The sequence below is a fragment of the Enoplosus armatus genome, chromosome 4, assembly GCF_043641665.1.
Source record: "Enoplosus armatus isolate fEnoArm2 chromosome 4, fEnoArm2.hap1, whole genome shotgun sequence".
Taxonomy (NCBI): Eukaryota; Metazoa; Chordata; class Actinopteri; order Centrarchiformes; family Enoplosidae; genus Enoplosus; species Enoplosus armatus.
Genome location: NC_092183.1, coordinates 9,844,530 through 9,869,629, shown reverse-complemented (window position 1 = coordinate 9,869,629; position 25,100 = coordinate 9,844,530). Strand labels below are relative to the sequence as shown.

The window sequence follows — 25,100 nt, the reverse complement described above, 5'->3', positions numbered from 1 at the left end:
GAGCATAGGAATCCACTTTATTTCACTTTTTTTCCCCAGCCGTTCATCATTAAAGTACATAAAAAGCTGACCCCTCCAACTCCTTTGAACAAGGACATATAACTTGAGTCCAGAGGACTGTAACTCCCTACATTAAGACACCAATCTGGCAAAGCTCCAAGGCACAGTAAAAACAGCTTCCATAAAATAACGCTACCATCAGTGTTTCAGATATGCAATCCAATTGCATCTCATCAGCCCACTGGTCACTTCCATAAAAGAGAGCTGTCTGCACTATTGCCTGAGTTCAGGGTTTATTCAACAGTATTTCTGAAGGATTTAAGACACAACAGATCAACTGCCTTCACATAAGAAAATCCACCAGAGATGCTGTGCACCGAGCATCCGCTCACTAACAAGGTGAGTAAGGGGCTGGCCTAGCTTTGAGTGGCGGACATTCCACCTTAAAAAACTACAGATTTATTTTCAGCTCTAATATGCCTATTTCAAAGATATGGTGCAGCAGCAGCAGCACAGAGCGGTAACGGTACATTGTCACAGATCAAAGCAGCAGTGGCAAACTGAAGGTAATGAGAGGGCCGCATGTTAAAAAAACACAAGGCACTGTAATGAGTGCCACAAAACAGATGAAATGCTGAGGGGAACCAGTGTGGTTTTGATGTTGTATAGAGCTAGGTGTCTTGCCAGGTAGAGGAAAGTAAGACCTGTAATCCCATCCACCATAGGCTGCAGACGGTTAGCATGACTGAGGCTGACACAGACCTCAGGCTAATTGACATAACAGGCCAGATTGGTGTGTCTGCATGGCCTGGCCTCCTCGTGTTTACATTGGAACTCACTCACCATTAGTCATTAGGGGCGCAAGGAAGAACCAAATCGAGCGAAGCGGCACTGTCATGGATCCATGCAAACATCATATATACATGTATAAATATATTTTCTAAATTCGTTGTCATCGTCTCATTCCTGACAAGAGTCAAAACAAGAAATAAAGCCTCAGTGTTAGACATTCAGGGTTTTGCTGTGAGGTATAAATCACCACCACACCGGTATGAGGCACAGGTTTACACCCAATTAAACAAACCACAGTGTGTTTGTTGTGTTTAACTGAGACAAGGTTTTATCACCATGCTAAGGTAGTAACTGCAAGCCAAATAAAGTACCTGGTTGGGCAAGAAAAAAGAAAGAGGCCTTATCATACAGGGAGCCAGCTAACCCCTCAGCTCTACCCTTTCTATTTGGCAGAGCTCACACTTTTCATGAAAACGGTATTAAAAATGCAAACTAGAGTGAAGGAAAGAAAAAAGCAATTAAATGCAGAAAAACTGCTGCCATCTAGGTAATCACATACGGTTGTTCTTCCTGGCACCATGTAAAGTTAATCGTGCTAGAAAATGGGGGAGACTCTCATTGACCGAATTCCAGCAATTTTAGCTTTCCATGTCAAATCACATTATTGTAAATTATTCTACCAATTTTGATGTACAATTATACATGTTCTATCATCATGAATTCAAGAGCAGTTCAATAACTATAAAAAAGTTGCCTGAGGACACGAAATAGCAGTCAGTGAGAATTGTGGGTACAACACGGTGAGACTCCTGTGTGCCTTCTGCACTGTTTCCTGTGGGCATGATATCATAAACTTGCCGTGCACGTATCATACCCTGATTCTGACTGGCCATGACGATAATATTGTCTTCTACCGCATCTTCCTTTCCAGGCTAATAGCCTGCTAGCTCTAGCTTTGGTGGCTGGCCGACCCTGACTGCTGCCATATCAGGCAGAGACCTCTGAGCTGAAATCAATAGCCAGTGCAGAGGATAGAGCTTGTTTGTCACACTGTCCCTGGTCTGTCAGTCACCATCCTCCATGTCCTCCATCTGCTGCTGCCATGTAACCTGGCTGATGGGCTGTCCATGAAAGAGCCCTTGGATAGACAAAATGTCAGGTAATTTTCGATTAGGATGCTGCTAATTGCATCCATTAGCTCAAATGTTTGTTAACGGAGATAGGCTGTGAGACCAGTGGATGTAATTTAGCATGTTAGATGTGGGTCTAATCATATATCCACATGCTCAAGCAACCACAATGAGCCCTGTAGAGGCCCTTATCAAAAGGACAAGGATCATCCCGCTCCTCATCCACAATGTCTGAGTCATAACAGGGTCGTCCATGTGATGGTTATATAACACACACGTGTAATACACAAACATGGCAGGTCTCTGCCACAACATACATCTCAACTTTGGCCAGCATGTTTGCGCAGCCAGCATTCTCACCAGAGGGAATTATGGAAATATAAAAACCTATACAAACAAAAGGTTACCAGATTCAATGCCCAGATAATGTGCTTTCACAAAGTAGTCTCTTTTTTGTTCTTTCTAAAACTCCCCACTCTACTGCAATTGGTCAGATAATGAAAAGTAAGTGAGTAAGTTAATTTATATAAAGAAAAGGGAAGTTGACAAGTGTAGCACTTCTCTCTAAAGTTGATTTTAACCTGAAGTGTCATGAGAAGGTTGCACAAGAAAGACAGCAGGTTCTTAAGAAAAGTCACTGGTGCTCAGAGGTATTTGGAGGTGGCTGCAGGCACTTTGAAAGAATTGATAAAAGCTAAAAAAAAAAAAAAAAAAAGACTTCCCAACAGCTTTAACGGCTCGTTTGAAAGGGTGTCAAGAACCACCAGCAACTCCACTTATCACTGGATGCTGGCACCTCACTCCCTGTAGGAAATGTTTCAGTGGAGGGTGGTTGAAAACCAATCTCTCCTCAAACCCCACATTAGAACAGATTTCTGGCACATGGCAATTGATAGTAGAACTTGACAGACTCGTCTTTAATACAAGCAGCACAAGAGAGAGCACGGATCCAATGGAATCAACTCTTGTCTCCTTCTGGAACCACGGAAACCTCTCTGTAGGCAGTACTGCATTCGCTTGCCTTGGATTAACTCAGAGGGAGACTATCCTTGACGCACCTGCCAGTCACTCTCAGGATCCAAACCTTGAGGAGCTGCCCAAGGTAAAGCACTGCACCTATAACACAGTTCACCTGAGTAAATCTCCTTGATATTTGGGGACTGATCGAGGAAGCCAGTAGTAGTTGAATCCACTGTGGCTTTACCATTGGAGGCAAAGGCTGAAGGTAAATGGTGGTGTGAGTGCTAGAGTATGCTCTTGTGTGACTTCTGAAGGTCAACCCAGCCATAAAGAACACATTCTGATGGATCTGGTAAGTTCTTCTTGACTATCTACTGCGTGTAGGCTGGGGATGGCAAAGGCACGTGATGTTGCCCTCATGTAGAAGAACAACAGAGCATGATCTTCTTTGCCAGGCAGCAAGTGAATGACATTATCAAGTCATGTTCAAAACGTGAAGTGAATTTTCACCTTACCTCAGTCGCACAAATTTGGCTGCTTTGATTTCCCTCCAATTTCTCTCCTCTTTCCTCGTGTCTGTACGTTTAACAAATCCCTAAAGCATCGGATTAAGCACAAACCTTTCACTTGCATTGAATCGCACCCACATGACTGTCCATTGACTTTGTATGCAATGTAAATTCATACAAAATTCATGTCTTTGTACACACAGAGCCTCATTAAAGGGCAACGCTTTTGTGAAATCAAACAGGGTTGTCAAGTCAGTTGATAATTTTACAAGTCAGTGCCTGGCTCTGACAGAAGTGACCGGACATACAATATTTGGCGTTATAGTGGATTTCATTTTATATAAACATACACACAGCTGCTTGCAAGTGTCTTAAATCATAACCCTTAACCCCTGCTATTACATACGAGCTACCTCATATACATTTTATGAATTTGTACATAAGTTTTATGGAGCTGAACTCTGAAGACAGAAAAACTGTGAGAACCGTTCATTAAAATGTGACTTTGGATACTCCCAACACTGAATCATCGGAGTCATTTCAGTGTTTGTGTTTCTATCTCAGAGCACATGTGCAAACACTCAAACATCATGCACGCCCATGCATACACACACACACACACACAGAACTAAGAGCATATGGTGGATATTTAATATATTTTCCAAATGTCAGTGAAGCCTGTTCACAAGTGTCACTACCAAATCCCTGCTGGGATTATTAAAAAAAAAAAAAAAAAGAAGCAGAGTGAGCCAAATGAAACCAAATGCAGAGCTCACTCAGATACTAAACCACTTTCAACCTCACCATTTGGACGAGACTATTAAGGGAAACAAGTCTGCAACAAGACATGGAAAAAAATGTAGAGGGAAATATTGATATGAACAACAAATGTGAATCAAGTGGAGCCTTTAGCGATTTTTCCTTATTGCTAGGCACTTCACTGCACACACACACACCCGTGTCTCCTTGCATGCATATAACATAGGCATTCAATTCATTAAGCCTCCAATTTCTCCGGTCACAAGAAACATTTCAATAAAGTCTCTTAATTAACATGCACACCGATTAGAATGTCATGTTTCAGAATAGGCAGCAATCTGTCTTCCTGTCACTCCCTCCCTCCCTCCCTCCCTCCCTCACACACACACACACACACACACACACGCACACACACACACGCGCACACACACACACAGCCTCCCAGCCAGTGACTTAATGGCTTTTTTCACCTGCACTTAGCAATGGACTATGGTCTCAGAATAATAAGTGGGATGAAAGAGTAAAAACAGGAGAGGGGGAGACAGAGTAGGAGTGAGAGTGAGAAAAAGATGTATTTCATGGTTTGACTGTCAATGTAAATGCCATATTCTATTGAGCATTTCATATTTCTGCCCCTATTTCCCCTAATTCTACTTTATTGATGCATGTACTGGGAGTATTTCTCTGGATACAGCCAGGACTGATATTAATGGATGTTGTCTACGTAGACCTACTTTATAATTGACTGAATAGCAGGGGGAAAAAGGAGGCAGACACCGAAAACTCCATTACCTTTTTGACTTAACAATAGAGACCGAAACACAACCCACTTCCAAAGTATTCTCTCAATACACGATGCAGCCGGCTTCACTTCAACGCAACATAATGCCTTTTCTCTGGCTACATTTCAGGGTGTTGTAGAGATTGTGTGCACCTATATATTTGTGTATATGTATTGTCTACATTCTTTGTATTAGCCAGGAACCAAGGCCACTCAGATACCCCTGATTGTACTCCGAGGAGTGGAGAAATAGGTGTCGATAAAACGCGTCTTATGCCACAATGGAGACACGTTTGCTGCATTCCAATGGGGCTGCTTTGTTGAGCACCTGCGGCACAACGCAGTCATACAGAGTGGAGAGGCACTCAAAACAATCGACAGGCCCCTGGGTCTCACAAACATAATCTTTAGAGACAAAAGGAGGAAAATACACATCCACAATTACAGCTAAGAAATGGAGTCATTCATTGTCATTAGTGTTGGAAATACACTGCTAATGTCTGATGTTGTGTGAGGCTGAGTGACTGTATGTGCAGGCACAGCCATGTATGTTCCTCAAATGCTACAGTAGAAAACACATGAGAGCCTTTTCATACGAGATCTACAATTTCCATCCCATAAACTGTGTTGACACTGCAGATGGAAAAAAAATTGACTATGTCATAGCCTATAACCAAACAATAAACAGAAAAACACAGAGCCAATGTTTACCTGAGCTCCCCAGGGCATGTCTATTGGCATGAGACAGGATCGCAACTGCCATTTTGGTGAGCTTATAGCTCTGTGAGCCTGTGTATCCGTGTGGGTGTGTGTTTATGTAAAATCTCCCATGAGATATAATGTAGACTAATAAGAGGTAATAAAGGTAATGTTGACCTTGTAATAGCTGGTTTCCTGCCAACCCAAGGGCCTGAAAGGCTGTCTTTGTGTGACACAGGGTGCTGTTTAGGCAGATCACTTGAAGGGTTAACTAAACCGAGACCAATGAAGGCCTTTCTGTATCAAAGCAGTCAGACATGATTTTCAAATTAAGCACACAAACACAAAATTACTGAAATTTACTGACTGGCATGTGAATCGCACCGTCAGTCAGATGTGCTATAATGTTTAGATCAAATCTGGTGTGTGGACAGTTGTGTAGCATTGAGTGTTTGTACGAACGTTTACAACCTGTGCTTTCCTACAGTTTTTTCAGAATTGTTATCATGTTGTTTGAGTGATATCATCATATCATCATCGGTTTACATCATTTTAATGTGAATGTTACATCATCTGACTTAACATTTACAAACATAAAGCTGTGCAATTGCAAACAAACAAACACACAAAAGATTGACAAATAAATTACACCGAACATGCATTTCTCTTTTTACAGTCACTCAATCGACATGCTCCACTGTGAAAGATATTAATAATTTAAATATAAATAGTTTATGACTGCCCTCTTTGAAATTGTGAACATATGTTTAAGAACAAAAGACAATTAGTTTATTGCCGCATGTAAAAAACTTGTTGTAGAGTCCATATCATTACACTTAATATTTGGCAAACTTGTTGTGTCAACAGCACAAAGCTGCAGTCTGGTGGAACAAAAAACTTGAGAGTTGTGACTATTAATAATCTATGGACTGATAATCTATGTGAAAGGATGCACTGTAAGTAGCCGCTTGTGGCCTCTCACATGCAACTCTGCTACTCTGGTTAAGAGCAGAGCGGTAAGGCAGCATCTTCTGGTGTCTCTGGACGATGCAACAAGTGTATTCATCATTGGGGGCGGCTGTGGCCTTGAGCAAGACACTGAACCCTGAGTTGCTCCCGATGGGCAGGCCAGCGACTTGCTTGGCAGCAGAGTGTGTGTGTGTGTGTGTGTGTGTGTGAGAATGAGAGTTAACATCGTAATGCGTTTTATCTGTTAAGGTAGAAAATGTCTACATAAATGCAGTCCATTTACCATTTACCATAATACTGCATTTCTTATGTTGACATGGATTAGCAATTTCATACTGCAATTCAAGGCTTTTGCTAATTAATGGTGGCTGACCAACTCATTAAGAACTTTGAGAAATCTTGTTTTTAACAACACTTGTGAGTTGGTATTTTACTAGTTACTTTTTCAATAAAACAAGGAGCAGTAAATGTCAATAATCTCAGGGGAAGTTGGTTTCTCTCGTGTTAACAGCTGATAGCGGTCACATTGGAACACTCTTGTGTCACGAAAACACCATCTGGCACATTAAAGACACTTGACCATGCCTAATCACTTTTTTTTAGTGACTAATGGTCTATGGTATGGGCAAAAGCAGGTAGATAATGATCCATTCTTAGTAATGAATGGCAACATCACCATGGAGCTTGGAGACTTATGGAGGTTTGGGAGTTTGCTCCATCAAGTTCTTACAAAAGTAATCAACTCTCTATCAACACACTAGATGTTACATACTAGTAACTGCTGGCAGTAAAATAATTCGAGGAATGGTCAGATGAGACAATAAAACTCATCATATTATTAGCATCAAATAAAGCTTTGCTGTTTGTACTGGAGGCTGCATGATAACGAAGCAGAAAAGCAAGGTCGAGTTGCGCTGTGATTTTTCGCTAAAGGTTACACGCCTCTACGGGACAATACAGCAGATGAATATTCTATCTGCAGAGGTGGGCAGCCTTGAAGCAGTGAACTCCAGCAGCAGAAATGTTCAAACACAATTCATTGTTTGCTCTCCTGAGCTCACCTTTTCATGCTTCATTTGATTCCACCCTGGTGTCTCTGTGGGCCCAACGCCACAGAGCCTAAACATAAGCTTTGAATGGCCTTGAAAGCAGAATGGAAAAGGGATCTACATAGCCCTTTCATACCCTCCACATTGCACTCAAAGATAAAACTTGTGGATGAATGGTTTTAAAAACAAAAAACAAAAAAAAAGGCACTTACTATTATATCATCATCTTTGATCAATGTATTGCAGAACTTACTTCAAACCTATCCTAAACCTACATAGTCTACCCCTGAACTTTTACCTACTGTAGGCCTATATTAGTCCAGGTTTCAGAGGAACAAAATGATTCAGAAATGCAAGGTGTATCAGAAATAGTTTTTGAAATTGTGCTTAAGTTTTACATATGGATGTTTTTCAAGGAAACAAGGATGTGTGTGTCTCTTCATCTGACAGTGTGCCACATGCATTAACACACTGAAACAGGCACAAGAATCTGTTTATCTTAAAATAAGGCAGCTGCTCTCAGCCATTTAAAGGTCCCATATATCAATATATATATATATATATATATATATATATATATATATATATATATATATCAATATATATATATATATATATATCAATATATATATATATATATACAGTCATGGAAAAAATTATTAGACCACCCTTGTTTTCTTCAATTTCTTGTACATTTTAATGCCTGGTACCACTAAAGGTACATTTGTTTAGACAAATATAATGATAACAACAAAAATAGCTCATAAGAGTTTAACTTAAGAGCTGATATCTAGCCATTTTCCATGGTTTTCTTGATAATAACCCAAATCACTTAAGTTCTTACATCAATAGCTTTGGCATTGTACTGCCAAAAACAGTGCTTTTAGGCATTCCATGTTTTCTTTTCTGTCTGTTTTAGTCACATGATACACACAGGATTTAGTACTTGATTGCATAACCATTGTTTTTGATGACTGCAGCCATGCGTCTTGGCATGCTCTCCACCAGCTTCTGACATTGTTCTGCTGTCACAGCAGCCCATTCCTGTTGCACAAATTCAAACAAATTTGCTTTGTTTTTGGGCTTGTGGTTCTCCATTTTGAGTTTGATGATTTTCCACAGGTTTTCCATTGGATTTAGATCTGGTGATTGAGCAGGCCAAGGCATGGTTTGAATGTTCTGGTTCTCCATCCAGGCTTTAACTGACCTTGCCGTGTGGCAAGGGGCATTGTCTTGTTGGAAAATCCAGTCATTCGAGGCAGAAAGAGTTTTCCAGCTGATGGAAGAAGACTGTTTTCAAGAGTAGCCCTGTACATGACCTGGTTCATTCGCCCTTCACACAATTGCATTTGCCCTGTTCCACCCATACTGAAACAACCCCAGATCATCACTGATCCAACCCCATGTTTTACTGTAGGGGCAAGACAGTCTGGTTTGTAGGCTTCTCCAGGCTTCCTCCTAACCAGTAAGTTGGCTGGAGTGGGCATCAACTCAAAATTGGATTCATCATTGAAGAGAACCTTAGCCCAATCATCAACAGTCCAATCCTTGTGATCCCTAGCAAAGAGTAACCGGGCCTTCCTCTGCCTTTCGTTGATGAAGGGCTTCTTCCGTGCCCTGTGTGACTTCAGACCAGCTTCAAGAAGTCGGTTTCGAACTGTCCTTGCCGAACAAGTCACATTTCTCGACAGTGCCCACTCATTTTTAAGGTCCCTGGAGGTCTGACGACGATTCCTGACACAGGAACGGATGAGTGCACGGTCATCTCGTGGGGTAGAAAGACGTTTCCTGCCTCGACCAGCTAGCAATTTGGTAGTACCATGTTCGGCTTGTTTTTTCTTGGTGTAATGAATGGCTGTCTTGGAGATCTTCAGTTTTTTGGCTACCTGTCTCTCACTCATGCCAATTTCCAGCAGTGCCAAGATGGCTGCCTTTGTGGCTTCACATAATTCTTTTGTTTTAGGCATTATGTGAGAGCTGACAACTTCTGAGTTGTGCTACGGCTTGAATGTAAGCAGGAAACCACTCCAGGCCTTTGCATGTGCAGTGCTGCTTATGACATGAAATGGCCTCTTATATACCCTGGGAATACAATTAAGCTTAAGCATGTCAAATAGGACATAAAGTATTATGTAATCAGCTGCATTTTTTGTCGTGTTCATTGTATTCTTCAGGTAATATACCTTTAGTGGTACCAGGCATTAAAATGAACAAGAAATTGAAGAAAACAAGGGTGGTCTAATAATTTTTTCCATGACTGTATATATATATATATATATATTGATTATAGAGCAGTAAATTATAAGTATTAAAATGCTCAGTCCTCGGAGAAATGCACACAGCCTGTATTCAGTGCCTTTAAACAAGCCATAAGGTTGTGATGTCACAACTACAGTCACTGCCCTCAGCCACGTCCCCAGCAGGTCAGCTCCAGGCACAGCACACCCACAAAGTACAGGGACATGCTCATCCACCCGCTCAGTCTATTCGACCGCTCTCCTCAGGACTACTCAAGCTTTTGGAGGTTGTACAGTTTGTCTAAAACGGCTTGTTTCAAACAGAGGGTGAACTGAGGGGCTGCATAAAGGGCCAGTATAAGATAAAAAAAGGACTTTTTTGGGATCCCACAATATAAATATAGCGCTGAAATGAGCATTATATGTGACCTTTAATAATCACAGATTCTTCCCAATATAGATGTGTCTTGTATAGGGAAACAATGAGATCGGTGCACCAATGTTAATCAAATAAAGCCTGGCTAAAACTTCAGATATAGTACTTTTAAAAGTATGTACTCACTCACTCCTTACTCAGCTTGACCTGCTGCTTGACAGTCTGTTTTTCTCTATGCCTGCCTTTCTTTCACTACACACTTTGTGCGGCAAACAGTAAGAATAAGCATATAAAGCCATGCACACACAACCAAACACGCTCGAGGATGACTCAGACACATGAGCGAAAGCACAAACAGGCCTCCCATGTGTCTCTTTCCTGCGTCTGGGCGTCGGGCATATAATTGAGGGCTTACAATGCGCTCCCCTTCTGCTAAGCCTTGCTATCTATCAGGCCCCACACTGCTCTCACAAACTGCCCTCCACTGGTACGTATCTGATTAGGGCTCCTCTGTAAATGAAGCTTTACAGGACAGACAGATAACGGAAGGAGAGAGGATAGGCGGAGGAGAGGGAAAATAAATATTACAATATGTAAAGAGGATGCGAGGCGTGGACAGACGTGAGTATCAAACAAGAGCACTAAGGTGGGGACAAGTGTGGGACGTGATACTTAGGTGAGGCAGAGAGGTAAGAGTGTTTGATGACATCTACTCATTAACCATTCGCTGACTAGGTGACTACTTCAGATTTTTTTAAATTGACGGGACTGGCATCACTGACTTTAAGAATGGCTCCAAGCATTCATAACTGAACCTGTAATGTTTTACAATAAGTTTCACTTCAATTTAAAATGGCCTCGGCCAATCACAATATCTGAGCAGCTCCTTATTATAGATTCCTAATATAGTTAACACAGTCAGAATATCGGAGGGGACATATGCTACATCTTGAAGCAATATTTCATTCTGATAGAGCATTTTGAATTTCAATTAACTTTGAATGAATTCACATAGTTAATCATCTATTTTATATCACCCCCAGGACTTTAATTAATCACTTTTCACCTGTTTTTCCATTCATTAACCTGAACTCATAAGCCAGGGTTACTCAACTGGTAGCCTTAAGTCATTTCAAATAGTCCCTTTGATTTGTTTTGGCCGGGTAATTGAAAACAATATTCTATAAAAGTGGAAGTGCCTTGAGATATTTCCCACAAAAAAAAGAATATTTTTTTCCAACTTACTGTCAAAGCTAATAGCCAACAGATTTGAGAACTTGCAGTGTACAGGTAGATATCTTTCCAACAAAATGAAGCCTTGTTTCAGAAAAACATTTTTCTGTTGGTGAGAGACTGAGCAGGTCAAGACAACATACTCAACCTATGAAGCTGCTTTTTGGAGCCGAACCTCATACAATTATTGTTAAGATTACTGTATGTTTATAATGAGCTTTACAAGGTCGTGAAATATTACTGGTTAGAATCACCTTCATGACCTAGCCTACCCAAAATGCTTGTTTAAGTGCAGTAATTATTTGTTAAATTGTTAAAAATATGGAAACTAACATTGTAGGCCCTTTGACAAATGTAATTTTTATAATCTCGTCTCATCCTAAAATCAGTAGTCCATGTCAATTCCATGTATAGCAAATGAGTAAAATGTAATACTTTGTAATGTGATGCTTTTTTTTTTTGCTTTTTTTACAAGTTAGTATCCAAAATAACAAATCTTACTTCTTTTACTGAAGAGAGTTATGGCTTCAAGGTGGGGGCAACAACCTTACTGCCAATCGAACAATCCCATGCAGATCCTACACATTATACAAAACAGACACATGCTGAATGAAGCACATATGCTGTGTTGCAGTAAATCACGGTTGTGCCAAGACAGAAACCCCCCGCTGCCTTTTATGTTTAAAGAGCAGCGGTTTACACATGCCTTTCATCGTATAATCATGTACATACACACAAAAACACACTCTAAGTATAATGCCAGGGGTTTTGCTCTGCTTTATCAGTGCCATTGATCAAATGATGAGGGGGAATAGCCAGCACCCTGTGTGACACTGTGGCTATTTGCCAGAGCTGCTGCTGAAACACATTTAAGAGTCATGAGCTAAGCCATTTAAACACTGCCAATGCGTTATGTATTATAGCCATTTCCTGTCAACTGAATGATGTACAGTGCTTTTGTCAAACAACGGAGTAACAGCAGGAAAAGACATCATATGGACAGAGAGAGGAAAAAAGGACAGTGAAGAAGTCCAAGAAGCTGACTTCAGGAGCCAATGGAAAGTGAGGAGTGAGGACAAAAAGATAAACGACGATAGTAGGAATCCAAATGAAAAGTGACCTTTAAGTACAAATAGATTTTGCATTTAGATACTTCAGTAACCTTCCTGTAAGCAGAGGAATCCTACAGAGATAAAGACAGGGATGTTCTCTTGGACAGCGGCCACCAAGATGGACTAAACCATGGCAACGATAGGAGGTAAATGACAGGTCAGAGGTCAGAGCCAGCAGGAGGAAATGACATCAGCAGGAAGTATGAATAAACAGTGGGGTACAATCATCCAATACAAGCACTGACCTTGCAAGGGATTAGCAGAGGCATTATCTCTCAAATATACAGATGTAGAAAAATGAGCGAGTGGGTGACCTTCCAGAAAGAAAGTTTGTAATTTCAAGTTTTATGTTAAACTGAAACGTAGACACATAATGTAAAAATAGCATGTTGCTATTAACTTTAGCTGATTGATATTTAGTTGCCAATTTTAAATGTAATTGTTCAAACTGAAATTAGATTTTGGTCTTTTGCAAGTGATGGCATTTTGATTATTAAAGTGGTATTTTAAGACATTTTACAGGATTTTTGTTATTTATGTTTTATTGAACTGAAATCGACATAATTTATGTAAACACACACACTCCCAAGCTATTATTACAAATCAAACGCAAAAAATATTATAATATACTAAGTTATATTGTGATGGTGGACGTTTTGCATATTTTGAATGTCTGTCATTTCTTTGACAGTAAAGTTTATTTGTTTTGAGACTAAATGTCCTGATTTTGAGCCTGAGTCACTGAATGTGTGCTGGATGTGAAGAGGGATCTGTAACCGTTACACCTGTAACACCTGTTACAATAAAGTAGGCTTATTGATAGCTAACTTAATGTATTTTTACTTTGACAGTGTCATATATACAGTGTGAATAAAATGTTCTGTAAACTGTTTTGTGCAATCTTTGGGTGTGTGATTAACATAGCTTAGTAATCGTTAGCTAATATACTTGTAACCTTGACAAACAAAAACAAAAAAATAAAAAAACACTGCCCAAGTACCCGTTATTTTAGGTTCAAGCAGTTACATGGACAGTTCTTCTGAGATTATAAGAAAAAGGGTACTGCCGGCCAAGCTTAAAAATAAACCATTCTTTAAGCCTCATCATTGAAGAAGAAATCTCAATTGAAGAACATGGCCTACAGCAAAAACAGCCCCTGGCAGTCTAGTACTATTACATGCTGCTTCTGCTTCGTGTCTTTTTAAAAAATCTACAGTATCTTACTAAAACAGCTACATTGAACATTTAGTTTCTTGGTGGGCTTCGAATGACTTTACACTACTGTGGTTTTATGCTTTGCAGACTCTTTTATATTGAGATAGGTCTACTGAGATGACCTGTTGGATATTGACGTGAACGTTTTCAAAGAGTGTAATCGTGGCAACTTTTATATCATGTGAATATGGCATTAGTCACACATGCTGGGGACAGCACATTTTTTTTCTGGCAGTAATACTTGATTATCTAAACGGTCATTTGCACAGCTGAACCGTTTTGGTGGGCTTTCCAACACTGTTGTATCAAGACATTTAGCCTTGGGAGACTTAAAAGAGGCTATTATCAGCTGCTGTGATTATTTCTTTTTGCATCTATACGTATTCACCTGTATTCCAGCAAAGTTCCAGCAGGATAGTGTGCTTAGCTGTTCTTCTGTTGGTTGGTCTGTAGTAAACCAGCTTTGTTGGAAGCATGGAAAAAGTTCTTAAACACAAACATAAGAATTATTTTTCATCAGTCATTCAAGTTTTAAATTAAGTTTTTTTCACGTTGTGGGGACAAATTAGTGTAGTTTAACTCGGTAGTGCTGATCCTTTAACCTGTTTACGTAAAATATATTTGTCTTTATTTGAATACTTTTCCAGACCTTCACGTTACTGCAACATCCTACAGACGATGCCATTGTTTTTACAGGGTTTTTGTAATTGTATGTAATGATGTAGAAAAGCCACAAAAATATCAAACCCAAACAAAAGTGTTCAGAAGACAAAAGAAGAAACTAATTAAAGCAGACCAGCAGCAGTGGTGATACAAGAACAAAAGGATGGAAAAGATATAAAGAGCTCTCATGTACATCTCATGGGCATCTCCCTAAAGGGCTCCTCTAAATATTATCAGAGTGAGCAGGAACTAACTATAGAACCCACAGCAGGGTGCTTTAACTATTAAACACTCCCAAATCTGGTCACCAACACACATCAACACCCCCGTAACCTGCAGGACAGCTCCATTCACACCTGAGAGAGATGAGGAGGAGGAAGACGAGGAGAGAGGGAGAGAGTAAAAGGGCAAGACAGTGAGGGAGAGGAAGGAAGGAAGGGGGCGGAAATGCACAAGAAAATAAAAAGGAGATAACCACAGAGAGAAAGGGAAGCCTCTAAGTCATTATAGCAATCCTGAGAATTTTACACCTGTCCATGGGCTGTATCAGTGCAACTCGGAGGCAAAGGCAAAGCGGATGTGATGCTGCCTCTAGAGAAATACTTGTCATATCTAGACACACACACATACACACAGACACACACAATGGAACTAATAAGAAAAATAAGAAAATGCAATGTCTCACTTCTATAAACAAAAACCTTATAGCCAGCAATAACAGGGACATCTTCTACAACTTACACAGCTAGGTGTTATTGAGTCCCACAGGCACACTTAAAGCACGCTGTTATTGGGAACTACAGGGCTGAGATGATGATGGTGAGAGAGAGAGAGAGAGAGAGAGAGAGAGAGAGAGAGAGAGAGAGAGAGAAAGAAGAGGAGATGAGAGAAGAGAGATAGAACAAATGGACCATTTATATCAAAGTTTCATAAACACACATGGGGCCTCTTGTTACTAAAGCTACCTCTATCTAGAACAGAAATATTATGGTCATCCAGCAGCTCATAGATACATGATTACATCCTCGGGCACCAAGTGCACACACACTCACACACACACACACATTTGTACACAGGGACACATACATTTGTGTACACAGAGACGAACACAGATTTACATATAAATCTGTATATAAACACATACACCCAAGTCATTTCAATCCTTCTTCTCCATAGACTTGAGCCTAAAATATAAAAAAAATAGCAGAGGCTAAAGCATTTTTTTCTCCAAAAGTTACGCCAAAGTGTGTGTGCTGAAATTTGATAGTGTGAGTGAAGGAAGATATTAGCATGAGCTCAAAAGTCCATCTATAATATGTGTGTACTGCCTGTGTGATTGCGTTTGCGTCTGTGTGTGGAAATGCAACTTGCGACTTGCCGCGCTGTAATCCCCGAAGCAAGGGTGTGTGTGTGTGTGCGTGTGTGTGTGTGTGTGTGTGTGTGGTGGTTGGTGAGAGAGAGAGTTAGTGTGTTTGTGTGTGACCAGTAAGATGGTAGACAGCGTAAGCCCCAGCCTTCACAGCTTAAGCCCCCCTCACTTTTCTCCCCCATAAGGCAAACAGTGGATAGACCACAGGGCTTAGCAGGAGAAAGAGGAGGAGAGGACAATATATGGAAACTAATTCAATTTCAGCCTCTTTGCGCTGCTCCCCAATCTGCAAATACCACCACAGGCTGATGTAAGGAAATGGAAATCTCAATTTATATACTCAACTACACACTATGAAGAATCTGTAGATCGAAACCCTATGGAAGTGTACTTATGCACTTGAGCAGCGGTCATCTAGTTAAATGCCTTCCCTCTGTGGAGGTTCAAGTCCAGCCTCTCGAGCCGTTTCTGCTCCCTCCCTACCCGTCACCCTCTCAGCTTTCCTGTATATCATCTAATGAACTTTCCAAACTTGCAAATGGTGGGAAAACGGTCATCCTTCTTATTCCCTACAGAAAGGCTGCTGTGCAGTTTCCATGGCTGAAGCCAAAAGCAAACTTCTTTATTTTTTTTATATAGAAACATTCTTTACTTACTTTTAGGGTTTTACTTATTGCATTTTTAAACATAATACTGAAGAAGAAAGAAAATATGAATTGCAAGAAAAGGAAATTAATTGTTTTAATAAGTGTTTCATGTATGGTTACTCGCATTTAGTTAAACTTAGCTGACAAGACTGTAAGTCAATTGATCGACAACCAATTAATTGTTTCAGTCATTCTGTGGTTTCAGTCTTGCAAAATTCGCTGCTTTTCTCTTTTTTAAATCATTGTAAATTGAATATCTTTGGTTTCTGGACTGTTGGTTGGATAAAACAAGACATCTGAAGCCATCACCTTGGGAAATTGTAGATTAAATGATTAATTTGTCAATCAAGAAAATAATAGGTAGATGAATTAATACTGAAATTAATGGTTAGTTGCAGCCCTTGATAACAGAGCAAATATTAGCACCCCCCATGCTTCAGCATCCAAGTGGTCTTGCAGTAGTACTGAAGTCCAGCTCTGGGATTGGTATAATATTGGTTGTTTTCCCCGCGGCTCAGGCACTCTCATTGATTTGCAGAGATAATAACCCACTTTATGAGTCTTTGCCCTCACTGTGTCCAGTAGCACTCTGCAACATACGTTCTCTGTTCACTCTCTCCGTCCCACCGTCTCTCCTGCCCCTCAAGGAGAAAACACACAGCTTATGAATCTTCCTCATAGGTGCTATTTCTGTGTACTACTGCTCCAATGGTTTTTAGGGTCTTGGCGTGATATGGAAAAGGGTCATGGGAGTTGGCCTATGGGCTTGGCTTCCTTGGGTTCCAGTGTTTCACGCTTAATGGGACTGATGTCAAAAGGATCGCGCCTGGGTAGTCCTCCTGTCAAGTTGTGTTGTGATGGTTGCCCTCTTCAACATTTAAGTCGCCAGGTGAATAAAAATTGATTGAACTTTCCAAGACCGAGGACCTCAAAGACTTAACCCGATAATATGCTGATATTCACTGAACATTGAGCAAAATTGATGATATTTTACTCTAAGTCTAATTGAGTGACTCAATTCAGCCTCTCCTGGTCCTTAAATTGGATTCAAACAAACCTAGAAGACTTGTCTTTGCCAGACTGAAGACTATTAAAAACGTATTAAAAAAACAACTATTAAAACACATTAAAAACACTACTGTATACTAATGGCCATGAACATTAACAGACTGGCTCACACTAAACTGCAAACCAAGAAAGCATGTATACACACACAACCACACTCACAGTGGTGATACAGACAGACAAAGATTGTCTACTGACTTGCTGGCCTTTGCAGCCCACATAAATCTGCTGTACCAGTCTGTGCATTTTAATCGACTGCTTTAAGAGTCACATTATTTACCTACTGAATGCCAGACAGAGAGGAGCAAACAAGCTATTACACTATCTAAGTTTACATCACATTATGTTTCACAGCACTTAGACTGTAGGTGGTGAATAACAGCTTAGTCAACAAACAGGATGGAGGGAAAACACACAAAGAGAAGTAGAGATGAAATGAGAGACGACAGAAAGGGATGGAAGTTGATGTAGAGTTTCAGAACAGCCAGCGCAACAAAGCTACAGCCTTTTACATCGTTACTGCTATGAGGTTTGATCACGCCATGTGTAAATACAATAACTGATCCTCTCTCCACCTCCTCACTTTTCTTTATTGCAGTGCTTTCCAATATTGTGTGACATTTTAAAAAGGGCACCAAGCCATGCAAGAGATGCATATTGGGCTTAAGGGTTTGACATGTGCATCAATCCCACAAATAGCGCAGAAAAATAAAAAGTGAATACTGGCTTAAGGTTAAAAGTTAGCACAGTAGCTCTTGACCTTAATGGCCTCATCAAACTGTATATGGAAGCACAACAATCACATGTTATTTTCATTTTCCATAAGATGGTTGCCATGCTTTTTCAGCTGCTTTTATGCTAAGTAACTTCACCTTGTAAAAAGCACTGTGATGCTCTGGGGAGTGAGTTTCAAAATTTCCCCAGCAGCAAGGGAAACCTGTTTAAGTATACAAAGGCTCACACAAAGGCATGTAAACAAGCACAGAGTCACACAAATACGCACACATCAGTAAAGACGCACGCATACAGCCATACTTCATTCTTGAGGGGAGGGCCAGGGAAGCCCCATCTATCAACGTTCAGTACATTTAGAGTAAAGCGCCTCAGATGAAAGTGAGAGCTGAAAGATGAATGGAAAGAGGGATGAGAGGGGAAAAGAGAGGAGGAAGGGGTTTGGTGTTGGAACAGGGTTCATAGCAGGGGAGGAAAATAAAAAAGAGGGAAAATGTAGATGAACGTTAACTATGTGAGAGCGACGAAGGGGGTGATCAAATAAGAGAATAAGACACTAAAAATTGAATGACAACAATAATCTCACAAGCTGACAGAAGGGTAAATACAGATGGACATGACAATGAAATGCCCAATCTGAGAAGCTCAGTCCTTCTTATACAACAACACAACACAATCACAACAGTCTGGAAGATGGGCTGTCATTGTCAAGATTTTTTATTAAGTACGAGGAAGTTCAGGAAGTATTTTTCCCACTTTTAATTCCAGTGCTGCCATTAATTTTATCCTCAATGGTCTGCGACATGGAACCACAAGAGTCACCTGGATGATTTAACTATATTACAGAATACATACTATACTATAGTACAGAACAACAGCTCAGAATCAGTACAGAATTTGTTGTTTGTTTGTTTGTTGTTGTCGTTTGAAAGTGGTCATATTCTGTACTGATGATTCAGCAGGTCTAAGACATGGAAGTGGCCAAAATGCACTGTCTTTGCAAAAAAATTAATAGGACTTTGACTTCCAACAGCCTGGTAGCCTCAAATAATCCCTCCCACTTCGCAACTCTATAGCTGCTCTTCTTGAAGTCCTCTAAAAGCAGACCAAAGGTGTTCCTTTTCTTCCCTCTGACTCTGAGTCTCCCACAGGTGTCTCACTCGATCTTGTATTCGCACAGATGTACATAGGAGGCCATGGCTGACAAGGTAAGTGATTGTGGGGAGGCGTGCGGGTGAAAGAGGAGAATTACCATATGTAAAGGACGGAGGTGCCAAGGTCTTTCTTTTTGTCTACGGATAAAGCAGGTGGGCTACAAGGGACAAGATAAGCGCAGGTAGATGTACATACTCGCAGTGCAGACACGCAAATGGCTGCTTACGAATGCGAAACACACACGTAAGAACAAAAGACGTATAGAGACAATGAGTGCGAGAGTGAGTGGAGACAAGGAGGTATCACTGTCTCTCCAGGTGTGTTGAAGATACAGTATGGGCCACCGCCTGTGTAGGGTCCGTCAGCGAGGATGACAGTGGCGGTGTAGAGATCTGATTAGCACTGGGAGCGAGGCTGAGTAGGGTTTCTCATCAGGGTCAGCTTTCAAACCAATGTTATAGTGGCACTTTTATTTCTGCTGGAGAGATGGGCAAACTGAGACATGTCTGGATGCCTATGGGAATAAGGAACTTAGGTGGTCCTCCATTTTATTTTGTTATACATATGTGAATAGTTTAAAAAGGGGGGGGAAGTGTGGTCTCCTGTGACTTTCAAGTAGCTTTGTCACTTTATGGTGAGTCACTCACTGCATGGTATCTTCTCAGGTACTGGAAAAGAAGGCAAATATATATTGTTTTTAAATGTTATTTCCTTTATCACAACTTCCTTAGCATTATCTCAAACTACTTCAATTGACCCCTCTATCACATGAGATTTGGAGAGGCCTGTTTTTCTTTACTTTGACCTTTTTAAAAAGAGATAAGCATGTCACGTGGGAGTTTGGATTTTTACAAAATCAACAACAGACTCAATCCGTTTCTAGACCCCAACATCTCCAACTCAGACTCCCGCCACTTTAACCACTGTAACAGGCCATTTAAATATATAATTGCTGAATGTGTTGGAAAGTGTCTTTGCAGCCCTGGAAGTGGCAGTGATAAGTGGACACTCTGTAGATTAGGGGTCCTTACACAAAGGGTCAAAACTTGAAATTGCTCAAAGGCCTGCAGCTGGAGGGCCCCCATGTGAAAATTTGAGTTGTATTATCTAAACAACCTTGGGCACCAGGGAAATACTAAATGTATTCCATATGGATTCACTGTTTTTGGAGTCCAAGAACTACAGACTTCTCTTAGTGTCTGATGAGATGACCACACTTCTGTAGAGTCAATAGTTAGAAATATCAATATCGACTGCACATAAATCTACACAATTTGTACATTCTTTATATTTTCCGTGTATATATTTTTGTCTCCCATATTTTTTATACCTGTATTTATTATTTGTGCTTGTCTGCTGTGTGTTTCTGCACCTTTCTGTCTTTGCTGCTGTGACGTGTAAATTTCCCCGCTGTGAGATTAATAAAAGTCTAAGTCTAAGTCTAACTATATAGTTAAAATGTCAATTAATTTATTAACTAAATTTTTTTAACCAATGTTGTAGTTTAAGATCTTTAAGTTTAAGTTTATTGATCTTCAAAATTACAGTTTGCTCACTTTTCTTATTTTTAGTAGGAATGCACTGTACCTTAAAATTTCTGCCTCTTCATTGATTGGTTTTATGGACACATTTTACAGTGTTAATACACATGTGTGTGCATGTGAACTTGTGTATGTGGAGGGTGTTAATAACGTTTGAAAAGACCAACAAAACATGCCTGAAAAGTTAGCAAACACAACATGTACAAAAAGATGAAGTAGCACAAAGAAAACAGAGTGCAGAATGAGGAAACCTGGACAGAATGTTTTTAGAGGTTTAACAAAATCTTTCAGTAACATGACCATTATTCATCATCAATCATTAGTTACAGGTGTGAAAAAACAGCTTCTGAAATGCATAAATCTCATGAGACATGTGAATAAAAGAATCCAGGTGTTTAAGAAGTCTATACTGCCTTCAAAACAACCAAAAAATTATTTAAGATAATTACTTTTCACATTCTTTGATGAATGCACTAACTGCACTAATAGGGCTTTCAGTAAGATCATTACGCCAGAAAAGCTCTATCCTCGCTTTTTCCATTTGTTTCCTCTTCCTCACAAAATAATCTCTAAAGCCATCTGCACTGGGAGTAAAATTACATGTTGCCTAGCTCCCTCTTTCTGTCATCTAAACCTGTCTTTATGTCTCTCTCTGTCTGTCCTCAAAGCTCCTATAAAATCACACAGGAAGCGAAAGCTGGGAGGAAAAAACAGAACACTCAAACGTAAGAGGCTTGTGGACATCTCAAATGCACTCAGAGAGGCCATTAATAAAAATAATTAGCACAGGAGATGGGCGGAAAAAACGGGGGCCAGCTTGGCTGATGTAAAATCTCATTTCTGTTATTTAATTTATCGGAGACCGAAGCAGGAAATCCACCAATCATTTTGTTAGAGCGCAGAGCTCCAACAACAGGCATCTCTATCCTGGAAGGACATACACGTACCCACACACATCAATACACACAGATCCCATCATCAGCCAAAGGGGGCCAGAGGGGTCATTAGTGAAGGAAGAAGATCAGATATCACCAATTCATCTTGGTCAAAATGATTAGAAAGGCACACACAGAGAGAGGAGGGGTGGTTGTGTGCATTCCTGGTTTAATGTACTATTGTGATCTTGGAGTCATTAATCAAACACCAGTAGACACACGCCCACGAAACATTTGACACACACTCACACACAGTTAAGGTTCAGAGAGGTCAGGGTGATTATTGTCACTGTGACTCACAGAAGTTAGCAGCAAACTGCAGCTCGTGTTGGAGTCTACACTCTGTGGCAACACACGTGTTATAATCACAACTTTGTTGGGGAAACAATTAGTGCCTGGCATTAAACCTTTTTTCCATATCTGTTGTCACCACGTAGTAAAACCACTACAGAAAAAAGTTGAGGGGTATTCTAGAGTCCCCCAAAGTTTATAGTAGTCAGCAATGACAGAAAAGTAGCCTGCAGCTGGAGCTGTAAATTGCTAACTGTCTAATACCCCATTCGGACAAGTATAGTGATGGGGCTTGCCAATAAATCTGAAAAGGTCAACATTAGAAAAAACGGATTCCGCGTTCCAATTCACTTCTTTGACAGTTGCTGACTGGCCGCATACGCCAAAACCAATTTTCAGGCTTGCACTAGACTCCTTCTCCGGCCGAGCGAGTTGAGAGCAGGCACATTAGAGACTTCCTCTGACCAAGCCAGCTGATGTCCTGTTGGACCCCACTCTTCCAAACTTATTTTATTTGACCAAATGGATCAAATTCTGATACAAAGAGTCATTTTGGGGGATTTGTGACACTCAGAAAAATGTATTCACCATTTGACAGATTTTTCTTTTTTAATGATTGTGTATATAGTATTTTTGGGGCAGTGTGCATCACGTCACGCTGCTTTAACTGTGTAGTGTGGCCACTACGCCAAATTTGCCTCACATCACTGTTCCTGAGGGTTTGGTCAACGTGTATCATCTGACACGGCGTCGTGACTCTGCTCATAACCTGGGTTGAATACCTTTCATACCCTACTGCTCCGGTTTTGGTGCACGGGGGTTTCTTTTATAGATGAAAATTAAGTTTCAGTTGGCAGACTTTTAAATAATTACCAAACCAAACTGAAACAAGCAAAAAAGACAGCAAGAGAGAGACAGAGAGGGTGCATCAACTGGGAAAGCAAAACAACTTTTAGTTTCAACAAGTCTCTCTGAATATGAATGTACATGATCAAGCTAACTAATATGTGGGTCTATTTGGCTCACATCATACATTGGTCCCTGTATGGAAAGGGTATAATTCAGCATTAAACTTAAGTCAAGTTCATCTGTATATCCCAATATCACGTACAATGTCTCAATGGGATTTGCAGGCTCACACAATAGCTCCCTACCCAGCCTAAGCTCTCTAAGCTCTCGAAAAAACACATGGGACTAACAAGCAGAAGGCTTGTTTTCTCTTATCTCAGTAGTCCCTTTGTGCAATTTCCAATAGGCTGATCATTCAGAAAATAGCTAGTTAAAAAACAAACAACTGATGCAATATTGTCTTATGCGGAAAACAGGAATATCTGACTATCAAAATTACAGGCTACTTCATTTTTTTACATTCAAAAGTAAAATAAACTCATCTTAAGTAGCCGATTTAAGAAAACTCCATGGGATAAACAAGCAAAAAACCGTTAGTTTATCTAATTCGTCCCTTTGTGCAGTTTTGAATGAGGCAATTTTGAAAAGGCAATTCATTCAGACAATGGCAAGTTCACATAATATGAAAGGAAAGAGAAAACAGGCACAAACACCTAACTATTGAAAGTACACAGGATTTATTTAAATTAAACTTACCTTAACAATCAAACTCAAGCAAACACGTCATCCCAGTTAAAGCTTCGTTTTGAGCACATTGATTGAGGGTATTTTGTTTTGCAATGATTGGAAATCAAATACATGACAACAACAAGAACTTCAGATTGTGTTGTATTGAGTACCTCTTGAGCCACCCAAAAGCAGTAGCTGGCTACACAGCTGGTAGCTGTCATGTGTGGAAGTCGCAGGGTGCACACATACACAAACACACACGCACACATAAAACAGCATTGCAATAACTAAACAGACAAACACTGCTACACAAACAATCGAATAATTCATGCAGGCAGTGTTAGACAGGATTGCACTCTTGATGCTTCAGTACTGAAGCACTCCAACTGTGCATTATACTGTAGCTGATAAAAGACTCAAATATTCTGCAGAACCCAATGCCAAATATTTTGCTGCCGACTAAAATTCTAGTTAAAGTTAGACTTCTAACTACAATATGAACGTCTATGAACTGCACCAAGGAGATCCAGCGAACATTACTTTATTCTGTGTGAAACTTTTCAATAATATTTTTACTGTTTGCGAGTCTCAAAAGGGGTGAGTCGTAAAATCAAATGAGTCCTGAATCATGGTAGTGACTGTGGGTAATAATGGTTATGATAATAATGTTGGAGGTTGACTGCAACAAAGGGACAGTGATTGAAAGTATCCTACCGTGGTCTGTGATTTTACAGGACACAAGGTAGAGCTCCTTCAGACTTCTCCCCTCCTTGGCGATGATTTCCACACACCTACAGAGAGACAGAGAGAAAGAGCCCATGTTTAAAGTGTCACCGGAGGCGTCTGTGTTCTGTGTATTGCATTTCTCAACTTTTGCTTGAAGGCAATTTTGACCTGTCTCAAAAACACTGAAATGCATGTGCACATACAGCAGCTTTCTTCCTCTGAAACTCCCTCTGTTGCACGCACTCACACACACACACACACACACACACACACACACACACACACACACACACAATGGGAATATTCCACAGTAAAGGTTAAACAGTACAGCTGCAGGGTCATAACTGTTCACAGATCCTGCCTCTGCTTCTTTTAACACACACATTAATAATTAAACACCTGATCTGATTAAAAAAGCATGCACTAACACAGCAGGAGTATGTGTGTATTTGTGCATGTGAGTGTGTCTGTGCATGGACACACACATATACAGTAAGTTTGCTCACTTCAAAGAGAAATATCTGCATTCAGCCCCGTGCCTGAGCCCAAAGGACCTCGAGTGTGTGTGTGTGTGTGT

General features: G+C 40.3%; 1 protein-coding gene across 1 annotated transcript in view; it reads right to left on the bottom strand.

The window, feature by feature from the left end:
• The window catches only part of fbxl17 (F-box and leucine-rich repeat protein 17), a 201,401-nt gene that overhangs the window by 37,735 nt on the left and 138,566 nt on the right, over positions 1 to 25,100 (bottom strand). The window contains exon 8 of the mRNA XM_070904926.1: positions 24,512 to 24,588. Coding sequence (XP_070761027.1) covers positions 24,512 to 24,588 — 77 coding nt within the window. The remainder of the gene's footprint in view (positions 1 to 24,511; positions 24,589 to 25,100) is intronic.